Source organism: Capsella rubella, unplaced genomic scaffold (assembly GCF_000375325.1).
Source record: "Capsella rubella cultivar Monte Gargano unplaced genomic scaffold, Caprub1_0 scaffold_1, whole genome shotgun sequence".
NCBI lineage: Eukaryota > Viridiplantae > Streptophyta > Magnoliopsida > Brassicales > Brassicaceae > Capsella > Capsella rubella.
The window spans coordinates 13252838-13264932 of NW_006238923.1; the positions used below are offsets into that span (position 1 = coordinate 13252838).

At 32.8% G+C, this 12095-nt stretch overlaps 1 protein-coding gene across 1 annotated transcript; it reads right to left on the bottom strand.

Annotated features, from left to right (window-relative positions):
- Positions 1–8680: 8680 nt before the first annotated feature.
- LOC17900844 (probable eukaryotic translation initiation factor 5-1) lies at positions 8681–11545 on the bottom strand. The gene is made up of 2 exons (XM_006307484.2): positions 11410–11545; positions 8681–10518 (listed from the first exon to the last, which is right to left on the bottom strand). The coding sequence occupies exon 2, from the start codon at positions 10215–10217 to the stop codon at positions 8898–8900; it is 1320 nt and encodes a 439-aa protein (XP_006307546.1). The 5' UTR covers positions 10218–10518; positions 11410–11545; the 3' UTR covers positions 8681–8897.
- Between the last annotated feature and the right edge of the window lie 550 nt (positions 11546–12095).

The following is a 12095-nucleotide window of genomic DNA, read 5'->3' on the forward strand; positions in this document are numbered from 1 at the left end:
ACTCTACTCGATGGATGATGTTAATAATGTGGTGGAGAAGCTTTCGGGGGAGGGTTCTCCCTGTTTATCGAGTAATGACTTGACAGATTTAAACAAGCAATTCACTGCTGCGGATGTGGAGACTTCAATTCGCAGCATGGGTAGGTTCAAGGCTCCAGGACCGGATGGGTTTCAACCGGTGTTTTACCAAGATTTTTGGGAGACAGTTGGGGCCTCTGTGGTGAATTTTTTTTAACCTTCTTCAGCACATGTACGCTAGGAGATGAATGATGCTTTGGTGGTCTTGCTTGCTAAAGTGACTAAACCGGAGACGATTATGCAGTTCAGACCGATAAGTCTGTGTAACGTTCTGTTTAAGAAGATTACTAAAACAATGGTCTTAAGGCGTAAGAAGTTAATGACGTTTTTGATTGGTTCAGCTCAGTGTAGCTTTATACCAAGAAGGCTGAGAACGGATAACATAGTGATCGTTCAGGAGGCCGTGCACTCAATGAGAAGGAAGAAAGGGCGTAAGGGGTGGATGCTTTTGAAGTTGGACCTGGAGAAAGCATACGACCGTATTCGATGGGATTTTCTTGAGGATACCCTTTGTGCTGCTGAAGTGGAGAGAATGGATTATGATGCGTGTTAAAGGGTCTGGTATAATTTTTTTGTAGAATGGAAAAAAAAACAGAGGCTTTTAAACTAGAAAGAGGATTGCGGCTAGGAGATCCCTTATCTCCTTACCTGTTTGTATGTTTGGAACGACTGTGCCATCAAATCGAGAGAGCAGTGGGATCAAAATCTTGGAAACCGATTAGTTTATCAAGAGGTGGTCCAAAGCTTTCACATTTATGCTTTGCGGATGATCTTATCCTATTTGCTGAAGCTTCAGTTGAGCAAATTTGGGTGATTCGACAGGTTTTGGAGAGGTTTTGTGTAGCATATGGGCAGAAGGTCAGTATTGAGAAATCTAAGAACTTCATCTCTGATAATGTTAGTCGTGACTTGGTGAAGCTGATTTTAGATGAGAGTGGGATTAAGGCTACAATGGATTTGGGTAAATACTTTGGTATGCCTATTCTTCATAAGCGGATGAATAAAACTATATTTGGGGAGGTGGTAGAACGGGTCTCTTCTAGGTTATCAGGCTGGAAAAATAAAGTGCTGAGCTTGGCGGGGAGGATAACTCTAACCAAATCGGTTTTATCTTCTATTCTGGTGCATGCTATGAGTACCATTTCAATCCCGAAGTCGACGCTTGCTTCTCTAGATCGATTGTCTAAATCGTTTATTTGGGGAGGTTCACCGGAAGCTAGAAAGCAAGTACTGGACACATTTATGTAAACCAAAGAGGGAGGGTGGCAATGGCATCCGATCTACATTGGAGATGAACAAGGCTTTGCTTGCTAAGGTTGGATAGCAAGTGATGCAAAATCATCCAAGTTTGTGGGCTCGAGTTTTACGTAGCAAATAAAAGGTCGGTGATGCCTCTGATACTTTGTGGTCAGAGGTTAAGAGTTATTGATCTTTTACTTGGCGAAGTGTGGGGACTGGTTTGAGGGAAGTGGTGTTTCCGGGTATGAGCTGGGTTGTGGTTGATGGAAGAAATATTAAGTTTTGGAAGCATAATTGGCTGTTGGAATGTACGCTTATGGATGTTGCTATAGTAGAGATTCTGGTGGTGCTTGCTGATCGGAGTGTTCGCAAAATGTGGGTTGAGGGTAACGGCTGGGATTGGCCATGGATTGAGCCGTTTCTTTCAATAGTCAATCGATTACGCCTTCGTGTGGTGGTTGTGGATACAATCATGGATGCTCGGGATAGATTGTCATGGGGACTGAGCCCGGATGGTAAGTTTTCTATGAAGTCAGTCTACTCTTTCATAATCCGTGATGGGGAACATAAATAAAACATGGGAGACCTGTTTGATAAGGTTTGGGGTGCTCGTATTCCAGAACGGGTGAGAGCTTCTTTTGGTTGGTTGTTAATCATGTTATAATGACAAATGCGGAACGGCAGCGACGGCTTTTGTGTGACTCAAGTATTTGTCAAGTGTATAAAGGCGAGGTGGAAACTACTTTACACATTTTGAGGGATTGTCCGGCGATATTGGAAGTTTGGAATCGTATACTCCCCCCGAGCAAACATAGTTTATTCTTTAGCCAGTCATTGTTAGAATGTGTGTATGGTAACTTTTGTGATGTGTCGATTAGGTATGATGTTCCCTGGGCTACTCTCTTTGGTATGGCAGCTTGGTGGGGTTGGAAATGGATATATGGGAACGTTTTTGTGAAAACAGGAAATATCGGGATCGAGTGCAGTTAGTGAAAGACGTTTCGAAGGAGGTTCATATAGCACATACTTTATGTATGACGGGTCGAGTGGATGGTTTAAATTGAATACAGATGGTACGTCTCATGGTAATCCGGGTTTCGCCACGGCAGGTGGGGTTTTGCGAGCTGAAGATGGTAGTTGGGTCAGAGGTTTTACTCTGAATATAGGGTATTGTTCAGCCTTGTTAGTAGAATTATGGGGGGGTTCATTATGGTCTTTATCTTGCTCGGGAAATGAAGATCACAAGGGTGGAGTTTGAGGTGGATTCTAAATTGGTGGTGGAGTTTCTTACGGCAGGGATTAGTGATACTGATCCGCTGTATTTCCTAGTGCCTTTGTGCTATGGCTATCTTTCGAAGGACTGGAGTGTCCGTGTTTCACATGTGTATAGGGAAGCTAACGGTCTTGCAGATGGGTTAGCAAACTATGTGTTTTCTATACCTTTAGGTTTTTATTGTTTTAATGTTGGTTCCGCCGGATTTGGCGTCGATATTGCACAAGGATATTGTTGGTCCGCCTCAGCCAAGAAACGTTAATGTATAATTTTTTAAAATTTTAATAAAACATAGGAAGGGCACTAACTCCCGTCGAGGTACCAAAAACAATACTTAGAACTAGAACCAAAAATTGAACAATACATCTTTTTTGTCGTAATTGAACAATACATCTAACATTGTTTGCAAAAGAAGAAAAAACACACACTTGGGCTTGGAGGTTCGTATTGTACCCGAGCTAGTGCCATGTTAGATAATCCAGAGAACAAAAATATGATTATGTTTTTCTTACGGGTTGTCTACACACAAAATACTCTAGTCTGAAATAAAATGAGTTAAATGAAAGATATTACGTCGTCATCATATAATTATTTGAAATATTATACATATTTAATTAAGTTGATTAAATTACTATTATATAATAAAAAAATTGTCATGTAGTATTCCACGGGTTAAGTCATAGCAATTATTATTATGTTGTACAATCTTAAATACTTAACAAAATTAATAAACAAATACAACTTAAACTAAAATAAAATATTAGTTACAAAAATTTATCCCACGAGTTAAGTAGTAAAATTCAGAACCAAAATACAGTTACACAATTTTAAACACTAATACAAATATAACTTAGATATATTTTTTTAGTCAAAAAATTGTCATGCGATGTACCGCGGATTAAAACCTTGTATCTATATATATAAAGTTAGCTTTTTCTCTCTTCTCATGATGCCACCTAAACATCCACCTAAGCCACATTTTTGCTTAAACATTAAAATAAATTTAAAACATTCAGTTAGTGCATATTTATGTTACTTATTTAATAAATAGGAAGTTTATATAAATAAAAATAAACTATGTAAAAAAATTAAATGTTAAAATAAGAAAAACAATATTTTAATTTTTTTTATTAGTGGTAATAATATAATTAAACTTTCATTTTAAATTGATCATAATTTAATATTGAAAAATTGATACCAATAACCTTTTTATGATACCCTCTTTTAAAAATACCCTCTTTTTTTACCATTTTCATTTTTGCCTTCTCTTAATTTTTAATGGCTATTTTACCCCTATTTGAAAGAATATTCTTTCACAAAGGAAGGAATATTCATTCCAAAAATTTCCCCCCCAAAAATTTCCCGCCAAAAAGTTTCCCGCCAAAATTTTCCCGCCAAAAAAGTTTCCGAGAAAAAATTTTCCCGCCAAAAGTTTCCGAGAAAAAATTTTCCCGCCAAAAATTTTCTCGGGAAAATTTTCCCGCCAAAAAATTTCCGCAAAAAAAAATATTTTTTCAAAATTTTCCCGCCAAATTTTTTTAAAGGGTATACAATATTTTTTAAAGGGTTTTTTAAAGGGTTTACAAGGGTTTTTAAAGGGATTTACAAGAGTTTTTAAATGGTTTTTAAAAGATTTGTAATGGTTTTTAAAGAGTTTTAGAAGCCTACAAAGGTTTTTAAATGGTTTTTAAATGATTTACAATGGTTTTTAAAAGTTTTTATAAGATTATAACAATTTTAAAAGGATTTACAAGAATTTTTAAAGGATTTTAAAAATTTACAGGGATTTTTAAAGGTTTTTTTAAAATGATTTACAAGTGTTTTTAAAAGGATTTAAAAGTATATTTAAAGCATACACAGATTTAAAAATAGTTTTAAAGGATTTACAAGAAGTTTTAAAGGGTTTTAGAAGTTTACAAAGGTTTTTGAGGTTTTTGAAGGGTTTACAAAAGTTTTTAAAGGTATTACAAGTTCTTTAAAATGGGTTTTAAGGATTTACAAGGGTTTTTAACGGGTTTTAGAAGTTTACAAAAGTTTTTATTAAATGATTTATCACGGTTATAAGTGGTTTAAAGGGATTTACAAGTGTTTATAAATGTTATAAAATGATTTACAATGGTTTTAAAAGGTTTACTCAAGTTTTGAAAGGTTTTGGATGACTTTTAAAAGATTTACAAGGGTTTTTAAAGGATTTTTTAAGGGATTTATAAATATTTACAAGGTTTTTTTAAGAAATTGCGGAAAAATTTTGGCGGGAAAATTTTTGTCGGAAATTTTTTGGCGGGAAATTTTTTTTGGCGGGAAAATTTTTGCCGAAAAGTTTTGGCGGGAAAATTTGGCGGGAAATTTTTCGGAAGGAATATTCTTTTTGTTGGAAGAATATTCCTTTTTCATCATGGGTTATAATAAAGGATGGTAATTTAGTCATTTGCACATTGAAGAGGGTATTTTTGAAAATGAACACCTAGAGAGGGTACTTGTAGAAAAGGGTATCATAATAAAGGTTAGTTGTGCAAATCTCCCTTTAATATTTTAAATATGTTACTGAGTTTTATAATGGAAGTAAAATTTAAATTTATGGTAGACTAAAACAACATTTATGAAATTGTATATATAAAAATTATAAAGAGGAAAAATAAAATGAAAGTGAAATATTAGTTTATAACATGATCAAAAAGAAAGAAAAAATGATATTTCATAAATTGAATCAAATTCTTTTAATCCAAATTTGAGTATTGAAAGATAATAATTAAAGAGAAAATAATTATAATATTTTTTGAAAATCAATTAAAAAAAAAAAATATATATCACAATATGAATAAAAAATCAACAAAACAAAATTATAAACCTCCCGCGCGGAGCGCGGGTCAACTGCTAGTTTAGTTATAATAAAAGCTGATTATTTTCTCTTACACGCATATATTAAACTACAAAGAATTGTGTCAAAATTTTCTTATTTTTACAAATACATAATTATTATTCTATCCTAAGGAAATGTAAGGTGGTGAAAAGATCATCACATATCTTTGAATACTACATTGTTTATAATTAATAATTATAATTAATTAGATGCGGCTCTTAGTACAAGTAAGAGAAGCTTTTTTGTCATCAACTAGATTTTAACCCGCGCTACACCGCGGGACAGACATTCCTAAAATGTATTATTTTTATTAATTTTGTTTGGTATATAAGAGTGTACAACTATATTTTGATTGTTAATTCTATGATTTAACCTGTAGAATATTAAATGATAATTTATTTTTTGTATAATCGTAATTTGATCAAATTAATTAAATAAGTATAATATTTAAAAAATGAAATGATATTGACATAATATTCGTTTACATAATATAATTTCATATTAAAATATTTTGTGAGTTATATTATAGTAGACAACCCGTAAAAATATATATAATCATAATTATGTAAATTATAACCCGATCCATGACATGACCCGTGGTACACAATTATCAATAATACTTTAGTACATCTATTTTTGTATCGTTTGAGTAAAATACATCCGTTTCTAAAAATTCAAATTGCAACATATGCCAAAAAAAAAAAAATTTATTATACATATGTTTATGTAATAATATAAATTTAAAAATAAATAAGATCATATAAAGGTGTTGGAGAAATATTTGATTTATTAGGAGAGATTTTAGGAAATTTGTTAAATCTAATAAATATTGAAATATAATTTTGCAATATTATTATGATTTAATTACAAAATTTGTCTTAAGATTTTCTATTTAATCAAACGGCAAGGGGTTAATTATGAAAATAACACAAAATTAAAGGGTAGAACACAAAAGGTACTTCAAAAATGTTAATATAGATTTAACTCTGAACATTCACAATCTTAATATGCCGATTTTTAGTAAGTTTTATATTCCTATATTAGTAAAAGAGAAGTACATAATAGAATATGGGTCGGGTCAAAATTTTTAAAATAATCCGATTTTAACAATTGGATACTTCAAAATTGGATATCAAATTGGGTTTAGATACATACATCGGATACTTTCCATATCTAATCTTAATATTTGTTTATTTCCATAACTAATTTTATGATTTCCTAATATTTCTCTTACTAATCAATTATTATTTTTCTTTAACTTTTATTTAATATTATTTTTAATTTATGATATTATACTATATAATAAAAATATTAAATAAAAATTAAACTTTTTTTTGCATATGTTGCAATTTGAATTTTTCAAAACGGACATATAATACTCAACTACACTCGGTTAATTCTTTTGGACAATGATTTAAAATTAGTATGAGTATGACCAATATTAAAGCCATTGTTACATGAGCATATTTAAAAGTCTAAAAAGTTTCAAAATATTATAATGAAAAAGTTCATATATATATATAAAAAAATTTAGAATTTAAAATATTAAAAAAATATTTTTGGAGACATAGATGTAATTTTGGAGACATAATTTTAATTGATAAAATATATTATATTTCAAACTATGTAAATTTTAGATAGTTCGCGGGTAGATTATTAAAATCACAATTATAATGTTAAAGCGAGTTATGAATAATGTTTTTTACAAAATGAATTCTGTTATGGGTTTGTCCTTAAAAAGATATATTGTACGTATGTAGTTTTTACAAATATTCCTACTTTTACTACAGAAATGGTCAAATTGAATAGTTTGTGCTGTTAAATTTTCACTGTTTTTTTATTGTATCAAAACTCAATGTATTATTATTTACTCGCTTTTTCGTTTATTATTTTATTTAAACTTATTACACAAATATATGATTCACCGTAATCGACTACATTGCAATCAAATTAAACTGTAATATATTATAATCCGTTAAAAGTTATATATGTAATTATTACCCCCGCGCTGTAGCGCGGGTCCGAACCTAGTAAGCTGGTAAAAGAAACATCCCATTTTATAGGCAGTAAGAAGTTTGATCTCTCTCTTTTTTGTCAGGCATTTTGAGATCTCTTACGCTGATTTCCATTGTTTTTTATTTAATCTTACAATTAATATATGCTTTACAAATTTTCTATTGTTCCCGCCATTCGAATTCTCAGGGCCAGCTAGGTTTACAACTTCTTGTACATGAATGGCCATGCTTTGAATCACTGCCTCCTACACCAATTTTGATCTCATCGAAGACCTTTTGATCCCAAACATCTTTCCTTAATATTTTCCGTATAAAAAACCGACAATTAGCTAATAATCTCGAAAAAGGAAAAAATCCTAGTCGAAAACCCGAGAGGAGTAAAATAAAAACTTATTAAGCAAATCATAAATTCAAACTATTGTAAATAATTGATTTGAAGATATAAATTGTGAACCATATAACCAAAACAAAAGGTTCAACGTATGAACAAAATTGAACAATATATGGTTTTCATCAAAATACTTTGAATTAGAACCGAAAATTGAACAATACATCTAACATTGTTTGCAACAAAAGTCAAAAAAAAAAAACTAACACATGTTTGGAGATTCATATTGTACCCGGGCTAGTGCCATGTTAGACAATCCAGAGAACAGAAGAAAACTCAAAGTTAGTATCCAAACCGTGAGTTTGTACATAATTTTGGTTGATTTATTTAACTTATAAATCTTAAGATGTAAATTTATGCATATATATATAGATAAATGAACTCACGTTACCAGTTCAGTTTTCAGTATTGGTCAAATACATGTTAAATTCTTTGTTATTTCCCCACTAATATATATAATTAACTAATATAAAATTGGACCAATCTGGAAAATGTATGAAGTCTTCTGAATTGGTCTAACTTAATTTTAGTTGTTTTTTATATAAATTATAAAGTACATATTGTTAGTCTAGGTGAGCTTAATTCAACACCAAAAGCTAAAGTTATTGAATAACGCACTAAATTTTCTTGAAAACTCGGTTAGAATTTCAAGTGTGAATGGAGAATAAAAAAGATTTATAAGCAGACTTGGCAATGATGAAGTTTTCTTGAATAAAAAGGATTGAATCATGTAGCCTAATTTTGTTTCACATATAATGTGAAGTCCTATACTTGATAAGAATTTAAAATGTAAGCCTTATGAACCCAAATTATTGCAATCAGTCGAGAAATATAGAAATAAGTTTCAATCATAGATAGAAAGGTTCTAGGAAAGCCACAAACCATACAACAACATACGTAGAAATCAAGACAAATACCGAGAGACCACCAGGTATTCCTTAACATGTAGAAGAAACCTTGGCCACTGTCCTCTTACCTTATTCAAGACTCACAGAACAAACACAGACACAGTTCTAAACGACACTAATTAAAAAAAACACATCATCACTCTTCCTCGGACTCAGACTCAGCGTTCTGGAGCCACTCAATGAAAGGAGTAACATTCTTCAGCACCGGGGAGGTTTTGATGCCTTTATTGTACCATTCAACAATCACATCCTCTTCCAAAAGGTCTTCATCGTAGAGCCCTTTGATAACAAGAGCAACTTCTTTGGCTACCTCTGCGCTCGCCTTTGTGCAGAAAGATTCTATTCCATTAAGCAAAACCATCTGCTGCTCAGGAGCTCCTGCATCTTCTTGTGTCATCATCACCGCCACGAGATATTTCTTCTTCTTGATCACTTCTTTAGCAAATCCCTTGCCTGCGCCTCCAAAGAGGGCAGAGAATAAGGCGTCCATTTTCTCAGGGGGGGTTGCGGAGTTTGATGCTAGGGCTGTTTTGAGTTGTGAAGGCGATGAACCACTGCTCAGAAGCTCTTTTATCTCACTCACAAGCTTTTCATGAGCATTCTCAGGGATCTTGCTATTGCCATTCTCATGCAGCACTTCTGGTGCCTTCTTCACCTCAACTGCTGGCTTTTTCTCTTCAATTGTAGACAGCATCACCATATCAGCTGTGACAGCGCTGAGCTGCTCTTTCATTCGTTTCTCAGCAGCCTCCCTTGAAGTATCTGTTTGCCACTGGACATCGTCATCATCTTCTTCACTGTCTGCTTGCTCATTCTCATCAGACTGGCTTCGAGGTGGAGAATGATCTTTCTTCTTCAAAATTTTGTCTTTCGAGGTACCAGTGGTTGCTGCTTTCTTCTTAGCAGCCTCCTTCTTGAGTTTCCTCAGCTCCTCATCAGCTGCTTCACCTTCTTTCAGCCTTTCTTTCTCAGCTCTCCTCATTGACTTCTTGTCCTTAGATGACTTCTTTTGCTCAGGAGGATTCTTAAGAATGAACGATGTGAGCTTGTCCCTCATATCAACATCTGAGATAAACCCGCAAGCTGCACATTTCAGCTGAAGCATCTGCGTCTTTGTGATGAGTATCTCAGTTTCAGGATTCCCACATCCGTAACACTGAACATACTTTTTGATAAAATTCTCCAGAAGTCCTGCAAGCTTGGAAGTGTCATGAGACCCATTGACCAAAGAGGTTCCAGTCTTCTCATCAAATTTGGACTGTGCACCAAGCTCACAACCAAAGTACTTAGTGGTATAAGCAGCAGGTCTCCCCAAGGCCTTAGCAATGTCAACCATATTGACAACATTAGTCTTGATACCATTGCCTCTGCCTTCAATCTTAGTCATCATCCTCGGCATCTTGTACCTGTAGAAGGCATCGTCGCGGTTGGAAGCACCAATATTTTGCAAAGCCATCTTGACTCAACAAACAAGCAAACACGTAAACAGACGAGGAATGTCAGAAGAGACAGTGATAATCACTCGCTCGCATAAACTGAAAACCAAAACAGCTTGTGTTGATGTTGTTGACAGCTTCAAAAGATCCAAGACGCAAACCACCAACTTTACGAGTGGACTTTTTCCTAGATATAGGACAGTACTCCCCTAAAAGCCGGATAGATGATTGAAAGAGAGAAGCCTGTTCAGACATAAAAGATTCTTCACACTCCACTTTTGACAAACTGATAGATCCCAGCAGCTTAAACTGCCCAACTTCCTGCAAAACCATAAAGACATATATACAGAAACCATCAAAGACTCGACCTTTTCAATTCAATGAAACACTCACCAATTCAAAAGATCAAACATGAATAATCCTAAATCCTGAAAGTTAAAACAAGAACCCATAACAGAAAACAAGAAAAGTTTCAAGATTTACAATATGAAAACCTAAACACAAAGGTAAGCTACCACATATATACAGAAACCATCAAATAATTAACCTTTCCAATTCAATGAAACACTTGTATTCACCAATTCAAAAGATCAAACATGAATAACCCTAAATTCTTAAACAAAATATCAAGAACCCGTAACAGAAAACAAAGAAAAGTTTCAAGATTTACAATATGGAAACCTAAACACAAAATCATTAACACAAAAGTGAGCTACCAAATATATACAGAAACCACTAACCAAAGACTTTAACCTTTCCAATTCAATGAAACACACCAATTCAAAAGATCAAACATGAATAACACTAAATCCTGAGATTTATAACCAGAAGAACCCATTATATAAAACAAAGTAAAGTTTCAAGATTTACAATATGAAATCATTAACACAAAGTTGAGCTACCAAATATACACAAAAACCACTAAAAGAGTTACTCTGGTATATTCTGCTTAACCTAAACAAAGACTTGACCTTTCCAATTCAACGAAACACTAATATTCACAAATCCAAAAGATCCAACATGAATAACCCTAACTCCTTAGAAAAATCAAGAACACATTACAGAAAACAAAGTAAAGTTTCAAGATTTACAATACCAAACCTAATCTAACATCAAAGAATCAGACTTTTCATTGACATACACAGAAACAAATCAGATCAGAGGAACAGATTCACGCAATCGAGGATAAAGGCAAAAAGGTAGAATCTTTACCTTGTAAGACTGCGAAAAGGAGGATTAATCTCTGAAGAGATTGAAGAAGAAACGTAAGTAGCAACGATGAAGAGATGAATAATGAGAGAAACAGCGAAGCAAAGAGATGGTTTTTGTGGATATATATATTTATATAGAGGTAAGGGAGGCTGAGAGAAACGGAGACGCGTGATTGTGGTTCATCCTTTTAGGGCAAACTCATCGTTTCGTGTCCAATTAATTTTTATATAAATAATTTCTTTATTTTATTTTTTATCACATAGTATTAAAGGAAAATCGAACAACAAAAGAAGACTCTAGAAGACGAACAAAATGTACCATTGGATTATCGTTGATTTTTCGTTTTAAATCATTTTACATTTGCTATATGCTTAATAGTTTTATAAATTTGCAATTTTTGTCCATTTATATATACTTATGAATTTTTAATATTAAATACATATTTAGTTAAATATAAGTTGATACCAAACACAAAGATAAAATGACTATTAAATTTAAAAATAATTTGTAATTATGATGAAATTATTTTGGGATCGGAGATTCACTTATGTATATCAACATAAGTTATGTTTTTTTCCGACTTTGTGAATGTGTTTATGTACACTAGGTTTTAATCCGCGAGAAGATTTTAAAATAAAAAATATTATCTTTTAAGTTAATCCGTAAAAGATTTTAACTATAAACAA

What these genes read in the sequence shown, in the direction of transcription:
- LOC17900844 (XM_006307484.2), bottom strand. Translation starts at nt 10,217, where the DNA reads ATGGCTTTGCAAAATATTGGTGCTTCCAACCGCGACGATGCCTTCTAC.